Source organism: Procambarus clarkii, chromosome 25 (genome assembly GCF_040958095.1).
Source record: "Procambarus clarkii isolate CNS0578487 chromosome 25, FALCON_Pclarkii_2.0, whole genome shotgun sequence".
Classification (NCBI taxonomy): Eukaryota; Metazoa; Arthropoda; class Malacostraca; order Decapoda; family Cambaridae; genus Procambarus; species Procambarus clarkii.
In genome coordinates, this window is record NC_091174.1 from 30,655,498 (window position 1) to 30,682,762 (window position 27,265).

Consider the following 27,265-nt stretch of genomic DNA (forward strand, 5'->3'; position numbering starts at 1 on the left):
TCAATTTTAAGTTATTCTGATCAGATTGTTTTTTTTCATTTGTTTGCTTTCCATTCATTGAGTTTTACTTAAAAGCGCTTTAAATTTTTATTTGCTATTAACTTAGTTAAGCTAAGTTTGACATTTTGAGTGTTGTGTTGTATTTTGTAATTTGTGCTTTATGCAAATTTTGTGTCATTATGGCCTACATGCCCACATAAGTGTCTCATTATGGCCTACATGCCCACATAAGTGTCTCATTATGGCCTACATGCCCACATAAGTGTCTCATTATGGCCTACATGCCCACATAAGTGCCACTGTAGTAAAAATGACCACCAATGTCGTACCCCCCCACCCCTCCCCCCGGGTCAAATTGTGAGTCAACTCTTAAAAATATTCAGCATTCATCGCAGGAGATTACTATACCTCTTTGGTGGAGAGTCTCGTTTACTCTAATCTTTGTTTAGTATGGTAGAGGCTAAGGCCAAAATGCTCATTTTGCAATCCATCTGATGCTGACTATTTAGCACTCGGTAGGTCATCTATTGACACCACTAGAGGTGATGCACGATTGGTAGTGAACGAGAAAGCAATCATTCGTCTCCAGTCATGGGATACCTTCAAAGACTTTTTCCACCAGCGATTCGTCGATAATGGAGATCTAGACCCATATGCTATAAATGCTATCATGCAACCTAGTCAATCCAAATTTTGTTTTATAATGAAACAATTAAATTAATACAATGAAAACACCTGATTCTTCTCAGTGCACGCTGTCCAATCCTCAAACAGTAGTGCATATAGTGCTAACAGCTGGGTGGACAGCGCTTCGGATTCGTAGTCTTTGGGTTCCGGGTTCGATCTCCGGTGAAGGCGGAATTATATGGGCAAAATGTTTCTTTCACCCTGATGCCCCCTATTCACCTAGCAGTAAATAGGTACCTGGAAGTTGGTCAGCTGCTACGGGCTGCTTCCTGGGGATGTGTAACAAAAAGGAGGCCTGGTCGAGGACCGGGCCGCAGAGACGCTAAGTCCCGAAATCATCTCAAGATAGCCTATTGATCAGAAATCTCAATATTAATTAATATTTTTATTGTAAACATTTCTAAATAGTTTCAATCCAATTAAATATCACAACAATAAGTTAATGTACAGGATCCATCTACCACTTACTTGTTTGGGGTAAAGACCCCACTTCTTAACCGAGACCTAAGGGGACAACAGTTAAATGACATAGGTAGATAAATTGACGTCAATTTTAACAATACCCAACTGTCACAACTCTACTAGGTAAGAGGTTCCCAGGTGTTCAGGTCGATGTCTTTAGCCGAGCCTATGTTCGTTATGGAGAAGTAAACAGGAGTATTTTGTGGTTGCTGGGCTGGTGCATGTGGCATCCGGCTCGGCTGGTGCAGTTTATAGCACGTTGTGGCGCTTATTAATGAGTTTGCTTAGTCTCTGGAACTTCATTGGTTAATTCTGAAAGAAATAAAGCTAACAGTTCCCAATTTTTTTTAAAACTTGTTGACCGGAGAGGGGCAGAGCCAGGGTGCCGTGGTGTCGTGTTGATTCATCGCTCGATTACGGCGTCTCCCTCCCTTCAACCCTCGCGAACGTTAGGCGGGAAATGTTATTAATTTTATTTAATCATTGATTATATTCACCAATATGTTTGTTGATTTTAATAAATGCCATAGCAATAACTAAGGTAACTTTAGTAAATTACAGGTAATACTATGAGATTTGAGTCAGTGTTAATATATCGTAGGCTGTGACTCGTTAGGGAGAGGCCTTTGAAGTGAAGTCTACTCTGGAAAGCTCCATAAAATTATTTATTTAGATAAGGCTGTGGATTATTTTCCACACCGCCAGTACTAGTGGTACTGCTACTATTGTGGATGAATAAGAAACAGTTTATGTTGTTGGTCTGATATTGGAACCAACATTTTCCGGGAGAGAAGAATTAATTTGGAAAATGTGAAAACTATATTAAATGTGGAATTATTAGCTAATAAACTTTTGGACTTTGTGAGTTTCAGTTGCAAGTATGAATATCTCTATTTGTATTTGTAAAGTGATAATTTGTTGATTGTGAGAGAAAACTTTAAGAACTTAAAGTTGACAAGGATACTAGGCATAAGAAACTCATGTTTTAGGATTGGGGTAGCCTTAAGGTGATTAGCTAAGATGCTCTTGTTTAAACTACTGTCGAGAAGTAAGATAGCAATACCTATCGTGGGAGCGTGGTAACACTGTCATAGAACTGAGCACATCGTAAGATTTAATGAGCTTCTAAACATTTTTCTGACAATTTATTACCATAATGATGGGAATGGATATGATGTATAAAGTTGGGAAGTTAACACAGAAAATAGATAGAAGTAAACTTTGTTTTACTCTCATGACAACTTTTACTTCTGACTTTTGTTAATATAAACATATATGAAGAATGCTAGTAGGTGTAGCTAAAATTAAAACACTGACAAGGTCTGATGTATAATGAAAAGTCTAAATACTTGGGTCAACTGTACAATATTTATCAAGAAGGTCTATTTGGTTTGGGCAGAGATAATGCTCCCAGTAACACCTACCACGCTATCAACACCTACCACGCTCCCAACACCTACCACGCTCCCAACACCTACCACGCTCCCAACACCTACCACGCTCCCAACACCTACCACGCTCCCAACACCTACCACGCACCCAACACCTACCACGCTCCCAACACCTACCACGCTCCCAACACCTACCACGCTCCCAACACCTAACACGCACCCAACACCTACCACGCTCCCAACACCTACCACGCTCCCAACACCTACCACGCTCCCAACACCTACCACGCTCCCAACACCTACCACGCTCCCAACACCTACCACGCTCCCAACACCTACCACGCTCCCAACACCTACCACGCTCCCAACACCTACCACGCTCCCAACACCTACCACGCACCCAACACCTACCACGCTCCCAACACCTACCACACACCAAACACCTACCACACACCAAACACCTACCACGCACCCAACACCTACCACACACCAAACACCTACCACGCACCCAACACCTACCACACACCCAACACCTACCACGCACCCAACACCTACCACACACCAAACACCTACCACGCACCCAACACCTACCACGCTCCCAACACCTACCACGCACCAAACACCTACCACGCACCCAACACTTACCACTCACCCAACACCTACCACGCTCCCAACACCTACCACACACCAAACACCTACCACGCACCCAACACCTACCACACACCAAACACCTACCACACACCAAACACCTACAACACACCCAACACCTACCACACACCAAACACCTACCACGCACCCAACACCTACCACACACCAAACACCTACCACACACCAAACACCTACCACACACCAAACACCTACCACGCACCCAACACCTACCACACACCAAACACCTACCACGCACCCAACACCTACCACACACCAAACACCTACCACGCACCCAACACCTACCACACACCCAACACCTACCACGCCCCCAACACCTACCACACACCAAACACCTACCACGCACCCAACACCTACCACGCACCCAACACCTACCACACACCCAACACCTACCACGCTCCCAACACCTACCACACACCAAACACCTACCACGCACCCAACACCTACCACACACCAAACACCTACCACACACCAAACACCTACCACACACCAAACACCTACCACGCACCCAACACCTACCACACACCAAACACCTACCACGCACCCAACACCTACCACACACCAAACACCTACCACGCACCCAACACCTACCACACACCCAACACCTACCATGCACCCAACACCTACCACACACCCAACACCTACCACGCACCCAACACCTACCACACACCCAACACCTAGCACGCTCCCAACACCTACCACACACCAAACACCTACCACGCACCCAACACCTACCACGCACCCAACACCTACCACACACCCAACACCTACCACGCTCCCAACACCTACCACACACCAAACACCTACCACGCACCCAACACCTACCACACACCAAACACCTACCACGCACCCAACACCTACCACGCACCCAACACCTACCACGCTCCCAACACCTACCACGCACCCAACACCTACCACGCACCAAACACCTACCACGCACCCAACACCTACCACACACCCAACACCTAGCACGCTCCCAACACCTACCACACACCAAACACCTACCACGCACCCAACACCTACCACGCACCCAACACCTACCACACACCCAACACCTACCACGCTCCCAACACCTACCACGCACCAAACACCTACCACGCACCCAACACCTACCACACACCAAACACCTACCACGCACCCATCACCTACCACGCTCCCAACACCTACCACACACCAAACACCTACCACGCACCCAACACCTACCACACACCAAACACCTACCACGCACCCAACACCTACCACGCACCCAACACCTACCACGCTCCCAACACCTACCACGCACCCAACACCTACCACGCACCCAACACCTACCACGCACCCAACACCTACCACGCTCCCAACACCTACCACACACCAAACACCTACCACGCACCCAACACCTACCACGCACCCAACACCTACCACGCACCCAACACCTACCACACACCCAACACCTACCACGCTCCCAACACCTACCACGCACCAAACACCTACCACGCACCCAACACCTACCACACACCAAACACCTACCACGCACCCAACACCTACCACGCACCAAACACCTACCACGCACCCAACACCTACCACGCACCCAACACCTACCACACACCCAACACCTACCACGCTCCCAACACCTACCACACACCAAACACCTACCACGCACCCAACACCTACCACACACCAAACACCTACCACACTCCCAACACCTACCACACACCAAACACCTACCACACACCCAACACCTACCACGCTCCCAACACCTACCACACACCAAACACCTACCACACACCCAACACCTACCACGCTCCCAACACCTACCACACACCAAACACCTACCACACACCCAACACCTACCACACACCAAACACCTACCACGCTCCCAACACCTACCACGCTCCCAACACCTACCACACACCAAACACCTACCACACACCCAACACCTGCCACACACCAAACACCTACCACACACCAAACACCTACCACACTCCCAACACCTACCACACACCAGACACCTACCACACACCCAACACCTACCACGCTCCCAACACCTACCACGCACCCAACACCTACCACGCACCAAACACCTACCACGCACCCAACACCTACCACACACCCAACACCTACCACGCACCAAACACCTACCACGCACCCAACACCTACCACACACCCAACACCTAGCACGCTCCCAACACCTACCACACACCAAACACCTACCACGCACCCAACACCTACCACGCACCCAACACCTACCACACACCCAACACCTACCACGCTCCCAACACCTACCACACACCAAACACCTACCACGCACCCAACACCTACCACACACCAAACACCTACCACGCACCCAACACCTACCACGCACCCAACACCTACCACGCTCCCAACACCTACCACGCACCCAACACCTACCACGCACCAAACACCTACCACGCACCCAACACCTACCACACACCCAACACCTAGCACGCTCCCAACACCTACCACACACCAAACACCTACCACGCACCCAACACCTACCACGCACCCAACACCTACCACGCACCCAACACCTACCACGCTCCCAACACCTACCACACACCAAACACCTACCACGCACCCAACACCTACCACACACCAAACACCTACCACGCACCCAACACCTACCACGCACCCAACACCTACCACGCTCCCAACACCTACCACGCACCCAACACCTACCACGCACCCAACACCTACCACACACCAAACACCTACCACGCACCCAACACCTACCACACACCCAACACCTACCACGCACCCAACACCTACCACACACCAAACACCTACCACGCACCCAACACCTACCACACACCAAACACCTACCACGCACCCAACACCTACCACACACCAAACACCTACCACGCACCCAACACCTACCACGCACCCAACACCTACCACACACCCAACACCTACCACGCTCCCAACACCTACCACACACCAAACACCTACCACGCACCCAACACCTACCACACACCAAACACCTACCACACTCCCAACACCTACCACACACCAAACACCTACCACACACCCAACACCTACCACGCTCCCAACACCTACCACACACCAAACACCTACCACACACCCAACACCTACCACGCTCCCAACACCTACCACACACCAAACACCTACCACACACCCAACACCTACCACACACCAAACACCTACCACGCACCCAACACCTACCACACACCAAACACCTACCACACACCAAACACCTACCACACACCAAACACCTACCACGCACCCAACACCTACCACACACCAAACACCTACCACGCACCCAACACCTACCACACACCAAACACCTACCACGCACCCAACACCTACCACACACCCAACACCTACCACGCCCCCAACACCTACCACACACCAAACACCTACCACGCACCCAACACCTACCATGCACCCAACACCTACCACACACCCAACACCTACCACGCACCCAACACCTACCACACACCCAACACCTAGCACGCTCCCAACACCTACCACACACCAAACACCTACCACGCACCCAACACCTACCACGCACCCAACACCTACCACACACCCAACACCTACCACGCTCCCAACACCTACCACACACCAAACACCTACCACGCACCCAACACCTACCACACACCAAACACCTACCACGCACCCAACACCTACCACGCACCCAACACCTACCACGCTCCCAACACCTACCACGCACCCAACACCTACCACGCACCAAACACCTACCACGCACCCAACACCTACCACACACCCAACACCTAGCACGCTCCCAACACCTACCACACACCAAACACCTACCACGCACCCAACACCTACCACGCACCCAACACCTACCACACACCCAACACCTACCACGCTCCCAACACCTACCACGCACCAAACACCTACCACGCACCCAACACCTACCACACACCAAACACCTACCACGCACCCATCACCTACCACGCTCCCAACACCTACCACACACCAAACACCTACCACGCACCCAACACCTACCACACACCAAACACCTACCACGCACCCAACACCTACCACGCACCCAACACCTACCACGCTCCCAACACCTACCACGCACCCAACACCTACCACGCACCCAACACCTACCACGCACCAAACACCTACCACGCTCCCAACACCTACCACACACCAAAACACCTACCACGCACCCAACACCTACCACGCACCCAACACCTACCACGCACCCAACACCTACCACACACCCAACACCTACCACGCTCCCAACACCTACCACGCACCAAACACCTACCACGCACCCAACACCTACCACACACCAAACACCTACCACGCACCCAACACCTACCACGCACCAAACACCTACCACGCACCCAACACCTACCACGCACCCAACACCTACCACACACCCAACACCTACCACGCTCCCAACACCTACCACACACCAAACACCTACCACGCACCCAACACCTACCACACACCAAACACCTACCACACTCCCAACACCTACCACACACCAAACACCTACCACACACCCAACACCTACCACGCTCCCAACACCTACCACACACCAAACACCTACCACACACCCAACACCTACCACGCTCCCAACACCTACCACACACCAAACACCTACCACACACCCAACACCTACCACACACCAAACACCTACCACGCTCCCAACACCTACCACGCTCCCAACACCTACCACACACCAAACACCTACCACACACCCAACACCTGCCACACACCAAACACCTACCACACACCAAACACCTACCACACTCCCAACACCTACCACACACCAGACACCTACCACACACCCAACACCTACCACGCTCCCAACACCTACCACGCACCCAACACCTACCACGCACCAAACACCTACCACGCACCCAACACCTACCACACACCCAACACCTACCACGCACCAAACACCTACCACGCACCCAACACCTACCACACACCCAACACCTAGCACGCTCCCAACACCTACCACACACCAAACACCTACCACGCACCCAACACCTACCACGCACCCAACACCTACCACACACCCAACACCTACCACGCTCCCAACACCTACCACACACCAAACACCTACCACGCACCCAACACCTACCACACACCAAACACCTACCACGCACCCAACACCTACCACGCACCCAACACCTACCACGCTCCCAACACCTACCACGCACCCAACACCTACCACGCACCAAACACCTACCACGCACCCAACACCTACCACACACCCAACACCTAGCACGCTCCCAACACCTACCACACACCAAACACCTACCACGCACCCAACACCTACCACGCACCCAACACCTACCACGCACCCAACACCTACCACGCTCCCAACACCTACCACACACCAAACACCTACCACGCACCCAACACCTACCACACACCAAACACCTACCACGCACCCAACACCTACCACGCACCCAACACCTACCACGCTCCCAACACCTACCACGCACCCAACACCTACCACGCACCCAACACCTACCACACACCAAACACCTACCACGCACCCAACACCTACCACACACCCAACACCTACCACGCTCCCAACACCTACCACACACCAAACACCTACCACGCACCCAACACCTACCACACACCAAACACCTACCACGCACCCAACACCTACCACACACCAAACACCTACCACGCACCCAACACCTACCACGCACCCAACACCTACCACACACCCAACACCTACCACGCTCCCAACACCTACCACACACCAAACACCTACCACGCACCCAACACCTACCACACACCAAACACCTACCACACTCCCAACACCTACCACACACCAAACACCTACCACACACCCAACACCTACCACGCTCCCAACACCTACCACACACCAAACACCTACCACACACCCAACACCTACCACGCTCCCAACACCTACCACACACCAAACACCTACCACACACCCAACACCTACCACACACCAAACACCTACCACGCTCCCAACACCTACCACGCTCCCAACACCTACCACACACCAAACACCTACCACACACCCAACACCTGCCACACACCAAACACCTACCACACACCAAACACCTACCACACTCCCAACATCTACCACACACCAGACACCTACCACACACCCAACACCTACCACGCTCCCAACACCTACCACGCACCCAACACCTACCACGCACCAAACACCTACCACGCACCCAACACCTACCACACACCCAACACCTACCACGCCCCCAACACCTACCACACACCAAACACCTACCACGCACCCAACACCTACCACGCACCCAACACCTACCACACACCCAACACCTACCACGCTCCCAACACCTACCACACACCAAACACCTACCACGCACCCAACACCTACCACACACCAAACACCTACCACGCACCCAACACCTACCACGCACCCAACACCTACCACGCTCCCAACACCTACCACGCACCCAACACCTACCACGCACCAAACACCTACCACGCACCCAACACCTACCACACACCCAACACCTAGCACGCTCCCAACACCTACCACACACCAAACACCTACCACGCACCCAACACCTACCACGCACCCAACACCTACCACACACCCAACACCTACCACGCTCCCAACACCTACCACACACCAAACACCTACCACGCACCCAACACCTACCACGCACCCAACACCTACCACACACCCAACACCTACCACGCTCCCAACACCTACCACACACCAAACACCTACCACGCACCCAACACCTACCACACACCAAACACCTACCACGCACCCATCACCTACCACGCTCCCAACACCTACCACACACCAAACACCTACCACGCACCCAACACCTACCACACACCAAACACCTACCACGCACCCAACACCTACCACGCACCCAACACCTACCACGCTCCCAACACCTACCACGCACCCAACACCTACCACGCACCCAACACCTACCACACACCAAACACCTACCACGCACCCAACACCTACCACACACCCAACACCTACCACGCTCCCAACACCTACCACACACCAAACACCTACCACGCACCCAACACCTACCACACACCAAACACCTACCACGCACCCAACACCTACCACGCACCCAACACCTACCACACACCCAACACCTACCACGCTCCCAACACCTACCACACACCAAACACCTACCACGCACCCAACACCTACCACACACCAAACACCTACCACACTCCCAACACCTACCACACACCAAACACCTGCCACACACCCAACACCTACCACGCTCCCAACACCTACCACACACCAAACACCTACCACACACCCAACACCTACCACGCTCCCAACACCTACCACACACCAAACACCTACCACACACCCAACACCTTCCACACACCAAACACCTACCACGCTCCCAACACCTACCACGCTCCCAACACCTACCACACACCAAACACCTACCACACACCCAACACCTACCACACACCAAACACCTACCACACACCAAACACCTACCACACTCCCAACATCTACCACACACCAGACACCTACCACACACCCAACACCTACCACGCTCCCAACACCTACCAAGCACCCAACACCTACCACACACCAAACACCTACCACGCACCCAACACCTACCACACACCCAACACCTACCACACACCAGACACCTACCACACACCCAACACCTACCACGCTCCCAACACCTACCACACACCAAACACCTACCACGCACCCAGCACCTACCACGCACCCAACACCTACCACGCTCCCAACACCTACCACATACCCAACACCTACCAGCTCCCCCTCCCCCCTAAAGTATCCATATTGAGCTGAAGGTAGCATGGTAGCCTAATTAATTCTAGAGAGACTAATAGGCCTATACCCCAACACCAAAGACAAGTGTTAGTGTTGACTGCCCCACAGGTGGACCAGTACGGCACGGTGCAGCCCCACACACTCCTCAGACAACACCTCGACTACGGCCACTGGTATGACCGAGCCAAGCACAGCCTCAAGGACGTGCACAACGTCCAGTACGTCGGGGCCATGAACCCCACCGCCGGCTCCTTCACCATCAACCCGCGTCTGCAGCGACACTTTAGCGTGTTCGCCGTCAGGTAACACCCTTCCACATCCCACCAGGCGGCACCTTCTCACTCTTCTGCCCAGGAATAATAATAATAATAATAATAATAATGATAATAATAATAATAATAATAATGTTAAATGCAGTAGGAGCCGTGAGGAGGATTCGAACCTGCTCACTTCGTACTGCAAGCTAGTGTCGTAGACCACTACACCAAGATACGGTCAAAAAGCACCTCGTTGTGCTGCTTTTGGACCGCGACATGTAACTGGAACTTCTGGTTCTTGGAACTAGAGCACATGCCAGAGTGCATGAGGGGCAACTGGAGCACAAGGCAGAGTGCATGGTGGACAACTGGAGCACAAACCAGAATGCATGTGGGGGGCAACTGCAGCACAAGCCAGAGTGCATGGTGGAGCACAAGCCAGAGTGCATGGTGGAGCACAAGCCAGAGTGCATGGTGGAGCACAAGCCAGAGTGCATGGTGGACAACTGGAGCACAAGCCAGAGTGCATGGTGGAGCACAAGCCAGAGTGCATGGTGGACAACTGGAGCACAAGCCAGAGTGCATGGTGGAGCACAAGCCAGAGTGCATGGTGGAGCACAAGCCAGAGTGCATGGTGGACAACTGGAGCACAAGCCATGGTGCATGGGGGGCAACTGGAGCACAAGCCAGAGTGCATCGGGGGGCAACTGGAGCACAAGCCAGAGTGTATGGTGGAGCACAAGTCAGAGTGTATGGGGGACAACTGGAGCACAAGCCAGAGTGCATGGGGGACAACTGGAGCACAAGCCAGAGTGTATGGTGGAGCACAAGTCAGAGTGTATGGGGGCAACTGGAGCACAAGCCAGAGTGCATGGGGGACAACTGGAGCACAAGCCAGAGTGCATGGTGGACAACTGGAGCACAAGCCAGAGTGCATGGTGGACAACTGGAGCACAAGCCAGAGTGCATGGTGGACAACTAGAGCACAAGCCAGAGTGCATGGTGGACAACTGGAGCACAAGCCAGAGTGCATGGGGGACAACTGGAGCACAAGCCAGAGTGCATGGTGGACAACTGGAGCACAAGCCAGAGTGCATGGGAGACAACTGGAGCACAAGCCAGAGTGCATGGTGGACAACTGGAGCACAAGCCAGAGTGCATGGGGGACAACTGGAGCACAAGCCAGAGTGCATGGTGGACAACTGGAGCACAAGCCAGAGTGCATTGGGGACAACTGGAGCATAAGCCAGAGTGCATGGTGGACAACTGGAGCACAAGCCAGAGTGCATGGTGGACAACTAGAGCACAAGCCAGAGTGCATGGTGGACAACTGGAGCACAAGCCAGAGTGCATGGTGGGCAACTGGAGCACAAGCCAGAGTGCATGGTGGACAACTGGAGCACAAGCCAGAGTGCATGGGGGGCAACTAGAGCACAAGCCAGAGTGCATGGGGGGCAACTAGAGCACAAGCCAGAGTGCATGGTGGAGCACAAGCCAGAGTGCATGGTGGAGCACAAGCCAGAGTGCATGGGGGACAACTTGAGCACAAGCCAGAGTGCATGGTGGAGCACAAGCCAGAGTGCATGGTGGACAACTGGAGCACAAGCCAGAGTGCATGGTGGAGCACAAGCCAGAGTGCATGGTGGAGCACAAGCCAGAGTGCATGGTGGAGCACAAGCCAGAGTGCATGGTGGAGCACTAGCCAGAGTGCATGGTGGAGCACAAGCCAGAGTGCATGGTGGAGCACAAGCCAGAGTGCATGGTGGAGCACAAGCCAGAGTGCATGGTGGAGCACAAGCCAGAGTGCATGGTGGAGCACAAGCCAGAGTGCATGGTGGAGCACAAGCCAGAGTGCATGGTGGAGCACAAGCCAGAGTGCATGGTGGAGCACAAGCCAGAGTGCATGGTGGAGCACAAGCCAGAGTGCATGGTGGAGCACAAGCCAGAGTGCATGGTGGAGCACAAGCCAGAGTGCATGGTGGAGCACAAGCCAGAGTGCATGGTGGAGCACAAGCCAGAGTGCATGGTGGAGCACAAGCCAGAGTGCATGGTGGAGCACAAGCCAGAGTGCATGGTGGAGCACAAGCCAGAGTGCATGGTGGAGCACAAGCCAGAGTGCATGGTGGAGCACAAGCCAGAGTGCATGGTGGAGCACAAGCCAGAGTGCATGGTGGAGCACAAGCCAGAGTGCATGGTGGAGCACAAGCCAGAGTGCATGGTGGAGCACAAGCCAGAGTGCATGGTGGAGCACAAGCCAGAGTGCATGGTGGAGCACAAGCCAGAGTGCATGGTGGAGCACAAGCCAGAGTGCATGGTGGAGCACAAGCCAGAGTGCATGGTGGAGCACAAGCCAGAGTGCATGGTGGAGCACAAGCCAGAGTGCATGGTGGAGCACAAGCCAGAGTGCATGGTGGAGCACAAGCCAGAGTGCATGGTGGAGCACAAGCCAGAGTGCATGGTGGAGCACAAGCCAGAGTGCATGGTGGAGCACAAGCCAGAGTGCATGGTGGAGCACAAGCCAGAGTGCATGGTGGAGCACAAGCCAGAGTGCATGGTGGAGCACAAGCCAGAGTGCATGGGAGCAATACGTCAACAACCTGCCTGGGTTACAGTTGGAAGCCTTGGGACCACTTGTGGTTATAGTGGACTCCCAGTCCGCGCTGCTCCTGACCGTCTTGGGGTGAAGGGCACTAGCTTGGGAGCACCATGTGAGCAGGTTCGAGTCCTCCTTACAGCTCCTACTGATTTTTTCATTGCATCACATTAAACTGATTGTAATGTGCAATCATGATAAAAAATTTAAAATGAAATGAAAATAGTAGTTTCAAAATCAAATAAAAATAATAATTATAAAATAAAATAAAATAATTTAATAATAATTAAAATTAATAATTTTAATAATATAATAATTGTAATATTAATAATAATAATTGTAATAATCATAATTAAAATAATAATATTTATTTTAATAATAATAGATAGAGTAATCACACATTTGTGATACATTAATGAAAAAATCTATAAGAGCTGTGGAACCCTTATCACGGCTCATACTGATTTTCTCAATTATAATAATATTAATATTAATTTTAATAATATTTATAACCTGAATAACTATGGGAATATCAAAGAATTAAGTTTTAAATAATCATAGTTACCCTACTAGCAATTGGCTTTAAGTAATAATATTGTTTACTCTAACACCGAAGGTCATGGCCTAGTCATCATTTTGGTTATGCTCACGTAACACCACCGAGGGGCATGGCCTAGTGATCATTTTGGTTATGCTCACGTGACACCACCAAGGGTCATGGCCTAGTGATCATTTTGGTTATGCTCACGTGACACCACCAAGGGTCATGGCCTAGTGATCATTTTGGTTATGCTCACGTGACACCACCAAGGGTCGTGGCCTAGTCATCATTTTGGTTATGCTCACGTGACACCACCAAGGGTCATGGCCTAGTGATCATTTTGGTTATGCTCACGTGACACCACCGAGGGTCATGGCCTAGTGATCATTTTGGTTATGCTCACGTGACACCACCAAGGGTCGTGGCCTAGTCATCATTTTGGTTATGCTCACGTGACACCACCAAGGGTCATGGCCTAGTGATCATTTTGGTTATGCTCACGTGACACCACCGAGGGTCATGGCCTAGTGATCATTTTGGTTATGCTCACGTGACACCACCAAGGGTCATGGCCTAGTGATCATTTTGGTTATGCTCACGTGACACCACCGAGGGTCATGGCCTAGTGATCATTTTGGTTATGCTCACGTGACACCACCAAGGGTCATGGCCTAGTGATCATTTTGGTTATGCTCACGTGACACCACCAAGGGTCATGGCCTAGTGATCATTTTGGTTATGCTCACGTGACACCACCAAGGGTCATGGCCTAGTCATCATTTTGGTTATGCTCACGTGACACCACCAAGGGTCATGGCCTAGTGATCATTTTGGTTATGCTCACGTGACACCACCAAGGGTCATGGCCTAGTCATCATTTTGGTTATGCTCACGTGACACCACCAAGGGTCATGGCCTAGTGATCATTTTGGTTATGCTCACGTGACACCACCAAGGGTCATGGCCTAGTCATCATTTTGGTTATGCTCACGTGACACCACCGAGGGTCATGGCCTAGTGATCATTTTGGTTATGCTCACGTAACACCACCGAGGGTCATGGCCTAGTGATCATTTTGGTTATGCTCACGTGACACCACCAAGGGTCATGGCCTAGTGATCATTTTGGTTATGCTCACGTGGCACCACCAAGGGTCATGGCCTAGTCATCATTTTGGTTATGCTCACGTGACACCACCGAGGGTCATGGCCTAGTGATCATTTTGGTTATGCTCACGTAACACCACCGAGGGTCATGGCCTAGTGATCATTTTGGTTATGCTCACGTGACACCACCAAGGGTCATGGCCTAGTGATCATTTTGGTTATGCTCACGTGACACCACCAAGGGTCATGGCCTAGTGATCATTTTGGTTATGCTCACGTGACACCACCAAGGGTCATGGCCTAGTCATCATTTTGGTTATGCTCACGTGACACCACCAAGGGTCATGGCCTAGTGATCATTTTGGTTATGCTCACGTGACACCACCAAGGGTCATGGCCTAGTCATCATTTTGGTTATGCTCACGTGACACCACCGAGGGTCATGGCCTAGTGATCATTTTGGTTATGCTCACGTAACACCACCGAGGGTCATGGCCTAGTGATCATTTTGGTTATGCTCACGTGACACCACCAAGGGTCATGGCCTAGTGATCATTTTGGTTATGCTCACGTGGCACCACCAAGGGTCATGGCCTAGTCATCATTTTGGTTATGCTCACGTGACACCACCGAGGGTCATGGCCTAGTGATCATTTTGGTTATGCTCACGTAACACCACCGAGGGTCATGGCCTAGTGATCATTTTGGTTATGCTCACGTAACACCACCGAGGGTCATGGCCTAGTGATCATTTTGGTTATGCTCACGTAACACCACCAAGGGTCATGGCCTAGTCATCATTTTGGTTATGCTCACGTGACACCACCGAGGGTCATGGCCTAGTGATCATTTTGGTTATGCTCACGTAACACCACCGAGGGTCATGGCCTAGTGATCATTTTGGTTATGCTCACGTGACACCACCAAGGGTCATGGCCTAGTGATCATTTTGGTTATGCTCACGTAGGCACCACCAAGGGTCATGGCCTAGTCATCATTTTGGTTATGCTCACGTGACACCACCGAGGGTCATGGCCTAGTGATCATTTTGGTTATGCTCACGTAACACCACCGAGGGTCATGGCCTAGTGATCATTTTGGTTATGCTCACGTAACACCACCGAGGGTCATGGCCTAGTGATCATTTTGGTTATGCTCACGTAACACCACCAAGGGTCATGGCCTAGTCATCATTTTGGTTATGCTCACGTGACACCACCAAGGGTCATGGCCTAGTCATCATTTTGGTTATGCTCACGTGACACCACCGAGGGTCATGGCCTAGTCATCATTTTGGTTACAGTTTTAAAGTGCTCGCCATCTGGCAACATCGTGGATGTTGCCTCAGTGGCGATTCTCGACTTAAAGAATAAATGACCAAATAGCAATTAGGATTAAATTTGCTAATTGTGAAAATATTGTTGTTGTACGGCAGCTTCCCGTCAATGGAGAGTCTGAACCTGATCTACTCATCTCTGCTGGACCAGCATCTCAAGAATCCCTCCATGAAGTTCAACCAGACTCTGAGTCGGGTGGGTGGCTTCTTCCTCCTAGTCATTGTGGGATTAATTATGTCTGCTTAGAGAATGATTAGTTATTTGGGGTTAGAGGAGTAATACGGTGAATTTGATGCCCCTTCAAAGCGTTAATGGTACCCTATCTATGGCCACTGCCCGGTCTATGGTCGCGGTACCATGCCTACGACCATTGTGCCCCGTCTATGGGCGTGGTACCATGCCTACAACCATTGTGCCCCGTCTATGGTCGCGGTACCATGCCTACGACCATTGTGCCCCGTCTATGGGCGTGGTACCATGCCTACAACCATTGTGCCCCGTCTATGGTCGCGGTACCATGCCTGCGACCATTGTGCCCCGTCTATGGGCGTGGTACCATGCCTACAACCATTGTGGCCCGTCTATGGGCGTGGTACCATGCCTACAACCATTGTGCCCCGTCTATGGGCGTGGTACCATGCCTACAACCATTGTGCCCCGTCTATGGTCGCGGTACCATGCCTACGACCATTGTGCCCCGTCTATGGGCGTGGTACCATGCCTACAACCATTGTGGCCAGTCTATGGGCGTGGTACCATGCCTACAACCATTGTGCCCCGTCTATGGGCGTGGTACCATGCCTACAACCATTGTGCCCCGTCTATGGTCGCGGTACCATGCCTACAACCATTGTGCCCCGTCTATGGTCGTGGTACCATGCCTACGACCATTGTGCCCCGTTTATGGTCGTTGAGCCCCGAATTTTAAAGTATTTTATACGGGAATAAAATGATTGATGAGGAAGCAGTTGTCCTCACAACACACAGTAAATGAGTCCAGTCACAATGATTATTGGGCCACATATTGTCTTATAATGATTACATTAATGGGTGCCCGGGTCACCACCATGGTGCACCATTATACCAGACGGGTGCCCGGGTCACCACCATGGTGCACCATTATACCAGACGGGGGCCCGGGTCACCACCATGGTGCACCATTATACCAGACGGGGGCCCGGGTCACCACCATGGTGCACCATTATACCAGACGGGTGCCCGGGTCACCACCATGGTGCACCATTATACCAGACGGGTGCCCGGGTCACCACCATGGTGCACCATTATACCAGACGGGGGCCCGGGTCACCACCATGGTGCACCATTATACCAGACGGGTGCCCGGGTCACCACCATGGTGCACCATTATACCAGACGGGGGCCCGGGTCACCACCATGGTGCACCATTATACCAGACGGGTGCCCGGGTCACCACCATGGTGCACCATTATACCAGACGGGTGCCCGGGTCACCACCATGGTGCACCATTATACCAGACGGGGGCCCGGGTCACCACCATGGTGCACCATTATACCAGACGGGTGCCCGGGTCATCACCATGGTGTACCATTATACCAGACGGGTGCCCGGGTCACCACCATGGTGCACCATTATACCAGACGGGGGCCCGGGTCATCACCATGGTGCACCATTATACCAGACGGGTGCCCGGGTCACCACCATGGTGCACCATTATACCAGACGGGTGCCCGGGTCATCACCATGGTGCACCATTATACCAGACGGGTGCCCGGGTCACCACCATGGTGCACCATTATACCAGACGGGGGCCCGGGTCACCACCATGGTGCACTATTATACCAGACGGGTGCCCGGGTCACCACCATGGTGCACCATTATACCAGACGGGTGCCCGGGTCACCACCATTGTGCACCATTATACCAGACGGGTGCCCGGGTCATCACCATGGTGCACCATTATACCAGACGGGTGCCCGGATCACCACCATTGTGCACCATTATACCAGACGGGTGCCCGGGTCATCACCATGGTGCACCATTATACCAGACGGGTGCCCGGGTCACCACCATTGTGCACCATTATACCAGACGGGTGCCCGGGTCATCACCATGGTGCACCATTATACCAGACGGGTGCCCGGGTCACCACCATGGTGCACCATTATACCAGACGGGTGCCCGGGTCATCACCATGGTGCACCATTATACCAGACGGGTGCCCGGGTCACCACCATGGTGCACCATTATACCAGACGGGTGCCCGGGTCACCACCATGGTGCACCATTATACCAGACGGGTGCCCGGGTCACCACCATGGTGCACCATTATACCAGACGGGTGCCCGGGTCACCACCATGGTGCACCATTATACCAGACGGGTGCCCGGGTCACCACCATGGTGCACCATTATACCAGACGGGTGCCCGGGTCATCAACATGGTGCACCAATATACCAGACGGGTGCCCGGGTCTCCACCATGGTGCACCATTATACCAGACGGGTGCCCGGGTCACCACCATGGTGCACCATTATACCAGACGGGGGCCCGGGTCACCACCATGGTGCACCATTATACCAGACGGGGGCCCGGGTCACCACCATGGTGCACCATTATACCAGACGGGGGCCCGGGTCATCACCATGGTGCACCATTATACCAGACGGGTGCCCGGGTCACCACCATGGTGCACCATTATACCAGACGGGTGCCCGGGTCACCACCATGGTGCACCATTATACCAGACGGGTGCCCGGGTCACCACCATGGTGCACCATTATACCAGACGGGTGCCCGGGTCACCACCATGGTGCACCATTATACCAGACGGGTGCCCGGGTCATCACCATGGTGCACCATTATACCAGACGGGTGCCCGGGTCATCACCATGGTGCACCATTATCCCAGACGGGTGCCCGGGTCACCACCATGGTGCACCATTATACCAGACGGGTGCCCGGGTCATCACCATGGTGCACCATTATACCAGACGGGTGCCCGGGTCACCACCATGGTGCACCATTATACCAGACGGGTGCCCGGGTCACCACCATGGTGCACCATTATACCAGACGGGTGCCCGGGTCACCACCATGGTGCACCATTATACCAGACGGGTGCCCGGGTCACCACCATGGTGCACCATTATACCAGACGGGTGCCCGGGTCATCACCATGGTGCACCATTATACCAGACGGGTGCCCGGGTCATCACCATGGTGCACCATTATCCCAGACGGGTGCCCGGGTCACCACCATGGTGCACCATTATACCAGACGGGTGCCCGGGTCATCACCATGGTGCACCATTATACCAGACGGGTGCCCGGGTCACCACCATGGTGCACCATTATACCAGACGGGTCCCCGGGTCAGCACCATGGTGCACCATTATACCAGACGGGTGCCCGGGTCACCACCATGGTGCACCATTATACCAGACGGGGGCCCGGGTCACCACCATGGTGCACCATTATACCAGACGGGTGCCTGGGTCACCACCATGGTGCACCATTATACCAGACGGGTGCCCGGGTCACCACCATGGTGCACCATTATACCAGACGGGTGCCCGGGTCACCACCATGGTGCACCATTATACCAGACGGGTGCCCGGGTCACCACCATGGTGCACCATTATACCAGACGGGTGCCCGGGTCACCACCATGGTGCACCATTATACCAGACGGGTGCCTGGGTCACCACCATGGTGCACCATTATACCAGACGGGGGCCCGGGTCACCACCATGGTGCACCATTATACCAGACGGGTGCCCGGGTCACCACCATGGTGCACCATTATACCAGACGGGTGCCCGGGTCACCACCATGGTGCACCATTATACCAGACGGGTGCCCGGGTCCCCACCATGGTGCACCATTATACCAGACGGGTGCCCGGGTCACCACCATGGTGCACCATTATACCAGACGGGTGCCCGGGTCACCACCATGGTGCACCATTATACCAGACGGGGGCCCGGGTCACCACCATGGTGCACCATTATACCAGACGGGTGCCCGGGTCATCACCATGGTGCACCATTATACCAGACGGGTGCCCGGGTCACCACCATGGTGCACCATTATACCAGACGGGTGCCCGGGTCACCACCATGGTGCACCATTATACCAGACGGGTGCCCGGGTCATCACCATGGTGTACCATTATACCAGACGGGTGCCCGGGTCACCACCATGGTGCACCATTATACCAGACGGGTGCCCGGGTCATCACCATGGTGCACCATTATACCAGACGGGTGCCCGGGTCACCACCATGGTGCACCATTATACCAGACGGGTGCCCGGGTCACCACCATGGTGCACCATTATACCAGACGGGTGCCCGGGTCACCACCATGGTGCACCATTATACCAGACGGGTGCCCGGGTCACCACCATGGTGCACCATTATACCAGACGGGTGCCCGGGTCACCACCATGGTGCACCATTATACCAGACGGGTGCCCGGGTCACCACCATGGTGCACCATTATACCAGACGGGTGCCTGGGTCACCACCATGGTGCACCATTATACCAGACGGGGGCCCGGGTCACCACCATGGTGCACCATTATACCAGACGGGTGCCCGGGTCACCACCATGGTGCACCATTATACCAGACGGGTGCCCGGGTCACCACCATGGTGCACCATTATACCAGACGGGTGCCCGGGTCCCCACCATGGTGCACCATTATACCAGACGGGTGCCCGGGTCACCACCATGGTGCACCATTATACCAGACGGGGGCCCGGGTCACCACCATGGTGCACCATTATACCAGACGGGTGCCCGGGTCATCCCCATGGTGCACCATTATACCAGACGGGTGCCCGGGTCACCACCATGGTGCACCATTATACCAGACGGGTGCCCGGGTCACCACCATGGTGCACCATTATACCAGACGGGTGCCCGGGTCATCACCATGGTGTACCATTATACCAGACGGGTGCCCGGGTCACCTCCATGGTGCACCACTATACCAGACGGGTGCCCGGGTCATCACCATGGTGCACCATTATACCAGACGGGTGCCCGGGTCACCACCATGGTGCACCATTATACCAGACGGGTGCCCGGGTCACCACCATGGTGCACCATTATACCAGACGGGTGCCCGGGTCACCACCATGGTGCACCATTATACCAGACGGGTGCCTGGGTCACCACCATGGTGCACCATTATACCAGACGGGGGCCCGGGTCACCACCATGGTGCACCATTATACCAGACGGGTGCCCGGGTCACCACCATGGTGCACCATTATACCAGACGGGTGCCCGGGTCACCACCATGGTGCACCATTATACCAGACGGGTGCCCGGGTCCCCACCATGGTGCACCATTATACCAGACGGGTGCCTGGGTCACCACCATAGTGCACCATTATACCAGACGGGGGCCCGGGTCACCACCATGGTGCACCATTATACCATACGGGTGCCCGGGTCATCCCCATGGTGCACCATTATACCAGACGGGTGCCCGGGTCACCACCATGGTGCACCATTATACCAGACGGGTGCCCGGGTCACCACCATGGTGCACCATTATACCAGACGGGTGCCCGGGTCATCACCATGGTGTACCATTATACCAGACGGGTGCCCGGGTCATCACCATGGTGTACCATTATACCAGACGGGTGCCCGGGTCACCACCATGGTGCACCATTATACCAGACGGGTGCCCGGGTCATCACCATGGTGCACCATTATACCAGACGGGTGCCCGGGTCACCACCATGGTGCACCATTATACCAGACGGGTGCCCGGGTCACCACCATGGTGCACCATTATACCAGACGGGTGCCCGGGTCACCACCATGGTGCACCATTATACCAGACGGGTGCCCGGGTCACCACCATGGTGCACCATTATACCAGACGGGTGCCCGGGTCACCACCATGGTGCACCATTATACCAGACGGGTGCCCGGGTCACCACCATGGTGCACCATTATACCAGACGGGTGCCCGGGTCACCACCATGGTGCACCATTATACCAGACGGGTGCCCGGGTCACCACCATGGTGCACCATTATACCAGACGGGTGCCCGGGTCACCACCATGGTGCACCATTATACCAGACGGGTGCCCGGGTCACCACCATGGTGCACCATTATACCAGACGGGTGCCCGGGTCACCACCATGGTGCACCATTATACCAGACGGGTGCCCGGGTCACCACCATGGTGCACCATTATACCAGACGGGTGCCCGGGTCACCACCATGGTGCACCATTATACCAGACGGGTGCCCGGGTCACCACCATGGTGCACCATTATACCAGACGGGTGCCCGGGTCACCACCATGGTGCACCATTATACCAGACGGGTGCCCGGGTCACCACCATGGTGCACCATTATACCAGACGGGTGCCCGGGTCACCACCATGGTGCACCATTATACCAGACGGGGGCCTGGGTCACCACCATGGTGCACCATTATACCAGACGGGTGCCTGGGTCACCACCATGGTGCACCATTATACCAGACGGGTGCCCGGGTCACCACCATGGTGCACCATTATACCAGACGGGTGCCTGGGTCACCACCATGGTGCACCATTATACCAGACGGGTGCCCGGGTCACCACCATGGTGCACCATTATACCAGACGGGGGCCCGGGTCACCACCATGGTGCACCATTATACCAGACGGGTGCCCGGGTCACCACCATGGTGCACCATTATACCAGACAAAAAAACATTTGTTTAGGTCCAGATTGTCACAGTCAACAAAACCATCTCTCTTATCTGGAATGTGTGTGACTCTATAATAATAACTGAGTAGTTTTTTTACACACAAGATTTTCCTGTTCCAAAATAATACGGTTTTTCTGGTTATGTGTCATTGTTTTGGCTTAATATGTGTCTTGCCCATTTGGCTTTTACTGTTTTGTTCCAGTGATTTGACTTTCACATTTGTTAATTATAAAGGTTTATAATTTTGAGCGTCATCTCAGCAACCATTTTTGAAGATTGCAACTGTCTTTTTCCATATATGTGCTAAGATTCCTGTATACCAGGATGTCTGGAATATCAATTCGAGTGGAATGATCAGGTCAGATGCATATTTATCTTTCTTCTCTGTCCTTTTCTTTCTCTCTTCTCCCTTTTTCTGTTCATTGTCTCCTACGCTCCCTTGCTATCCTCTTCTTATTCCTATTACTATCTCCTTCGGTGGTTATAATGGGAGCTGCCTCGTATGGGCCAACAGGCCTTCTGCAGTTCTCATTATTACTACTATCCCCTTCACCTTACTTTCCTCCTCAGCTCTCTCTTGCCTATTTATTGCCTGTCCCTACCTCCTCATCACAATCGACTTGAGAATGGTCCAGGACGGACCGAAACGTCGTCGTCCCTTCAACTTCTAGTGTGTGGTCTGGTCAACAGATGCATATTCTTGCAATACCCAAGGTGGAAACTCTATCTGGTCCAATTGCTTTATTTCTTCCCAGCCCCTTCAATAATTTTTATTTTTATTCTTGAGATACCTCTATTGTGTTCTCTGGAACTGGCATTGTGTCTGGGTTTCAGAAGACCTCCTTTTGCACAAACACACTTTGGAACTGTTCATTTAGTGTTTTGCACATTTCTTTTTATATCTTTATGAATCTGTTCCCCGTTCTCAATCTCTGGATTTCATTCTTTACATGCAGTTTGTTTTTAATGAATTAATATAAACAGCCTGGATCTGTTTTACCGCATACCCCTTTCTCAAGGTTCTTTTCTGTCAGTCCTCAATGGACGAATGTGAGAGTGCTTTTGAGTGTGCGTGTGTGTATTCCTACATGGTCAGACTAGCGTCTTTTACCCTATATAAGTCCCGCATTTCAATACGTGCTGGTAAATATAGAAGGCATTAATGACTGACGGAAACATGTACTCCACCACACAGATGACGGACCCACTAGTGCAGGCCGCTCTTCAGCTTCACCAGAAGGTTAGCCTCACCTTCCTGCCCACCGCCACCAAGTTCCACTACATCTTCAACCTCCGGGATCTCACCAACATATTCCAGGTGAGAGCACGGGACTTGCAGTGCCTGTCACAAGCTCCAGAACGTTGAAGGATGTTTTGATGATTATCAAAGAAGCAAATTCTAGAGGAGTATTACTAACATGTTGTAGTTTAGATGAGAAGTAACGGTAAGGTCTCAAGGAATGGCTGTGAAATACTGAGGACTCAGTACACGACTGAGAAATGGGAAAGACTGAAGCCTTGACTGAGAAGTGATAGGGACTCACTGCACGACTCGGAAAAAGCACAATTCATGACTGAGAAATCTACGACTGATAAATATTTGGACTTAAGCAACGACTGAGAAATATGGGGAAATTAAGGCACAACTAAAAGACTCCAGCAGTGACTGAGAAATATGGTGATACCATATTGATGCCACTATGTAAAATGTGGGGCACTGAATCATTCACTTTGAAATTTGGGAGACTCGAACAACGACATAAAAATGTGAGGGAATGAACCCAAGACTAAGAAATGTGAAAGAAATAAGTCACACCTGGGAAATGTGCAGAACTTAAGTCACACCTGGGAAATGTGTAGAACTTTAGTCACACCTGGGAAATGTGTAGAACTTAAGTCACACCTATGAAATGTGCAGAACTTAAGTCACACCTGGGAAATGTGTAGAACTTAAGTCACACCTATGAAATGTGCAGAACTTAAGTCACACCTGGGAAATGTGTAGAACTTTAGTCACACTTGGGAAATGTGTAGAACTTAAGTCACACCTATGAAATGTGCAGAACTTAAGTCACACCTGGGAAATGTGTAGAACTTAAGTCACACCTATGAAATGTGCAGAACTTAAGTCACACCTGGGAAATGTGCAGAACTTAAGTCACACCTGGGAAATGTGCAGAACTTAAGTCACACCTGGGAAATGTGTAGAACTTAAATCACACCTGGGAAATGTGCAGAACTTAAGTCACACCTGGGAAATGTGTAGAACTTAAATCACACCTGGGAAATGTGCAGAACTTAAGTCACGACTGGTAAATGTGCAGAACTTAAGTCACGACTGGTAAATGTGTAGAACTTAAGTCACGACTGGTAAATGTGTAGAACTTAAGTCACACCTGGGAAATGTGCAGAACTTAAGTCACGACTGGGAAAAGTAGGGGACTGGCTGTGATCAGAGAAAGAGTGGGACTAGAGGATATAATTGAAGAGGAAAAAAATCTATCTTCCAGGGAACCATTTATCTTTTGGAAAAGACAACAAAAAGACCAGAAGGTTTGATACTATAAATAAAACAGGACTTAACTACAACCAACAACGAGGAAGTAAATATCTTGGACTACTCAGACTCTGTAGTAGAAGTCCATGAGTCCCGTGAGGCTATGGAGCTACGCCCTGGTTGTCGGTCGGGAGTGTCCACTCCAGACCGCAAAGCCAGGGTAGGTCGATACGTAGCGAAAGCTGTTACCCAAGCTGCAGGTCCAACCTCTTATCATAAAATATGATATAAACACCTGCTAAAGTCCAACCTCTTATATGATGGATTTTAAAAAGTTACAATAGATTGGGTGAATCTAAATCACAACTAGGAGAAAAGCAATTTCCTGATATAGCACAGGACTACTTTCTCCTACACTATGTAGCATAGTAACATAATCAAAGTAGCAGCATTCAAAAACCTGTGCAAACATTAGTAGATTAACATCAGTCTAATCCAGGTATAGGAGAATCTCAGTCTTTCATGTGAGTACGACATCTTGTGATTGAATTTAGTTAAAAACAATATAAAGGTCCAGGACGATGGCACTTTTAACTACCTTTGAGGAGACACTGTCATAGAATGAGAGAGGAATTACAAAAATACTTCCAGGAGAAATTTAATAGGAAATTGAGACCTTGAAGCGTTTCTGCATAATTATATTGAATAAGTTCAAAAATATGTTGTTAGAAGGAGAAGGAATGAAAAATAAATAGACGGATGATAAAGACAGTAAAATGAATTTTTGCAATTAATTTCAACCTCTGGAAGATTTATTTGACGTCAGGAATGACTCAGATTGTGTGATATGCAAAAGGCATTAAATTCAGCTACCCAGAATATCAGATGAACCTAAAAAACTATACAAGATATGCTGATGAAAACACTGAGAAAGATTGCAAGTCGTTTTATGCCTATATTAGGAGTAAAACCAAGAAGAAAGACCCGATAGGAACCTGAAAGAAGAGACCAACCAAGTTATAATTGATGATAACATGATATCCAACACTTTAAATGAAAACATTACAACAGTGAACACGCTAGAAAGATTACACATATCCCGCAACCCACACTAATGAGTGCAGCAGACGAAAATCAATGCGTTCAAGTTCAAATACGTTTATTGAGACAATTAAAATACATCTCAAAGGGATAGAGCCGCTTAGGCTATTCCTACCCCCCCCCCCCCCCCCCTCCTTCT

The 27,265-nt window shown here is 51.9% G+C and overlaps 1 protein-coding gene across 1 annotated transcript in view; it reads left to right on the forward strand.

Moving 5' to 3' along the window:
- LOC123756315 (dynein beta chain, ciliary) overlaps positions 1-27,265 on the forward strand; it is a 289,304-nt gene that overhangs the window by 169,580 nt on the left and 92,459 nt on the right. The window contains exons 18-20 of the mRNA XM_069331022.1: positions 11,092-11,285; positions 16,916-17,012; positions 24,724-24,846. Of these exons, the coding sequence (XP_069187123.1) occupies positions 11,092-11,285; positions 16,916-17,012; positions 24,724-24,846 (414 nt within the window). The remainder of the gene's footprint in view (positions 1-11,091; positions 11,286-16,915; positions 17,013-24,723; positions 24,847-27,265) is intronic.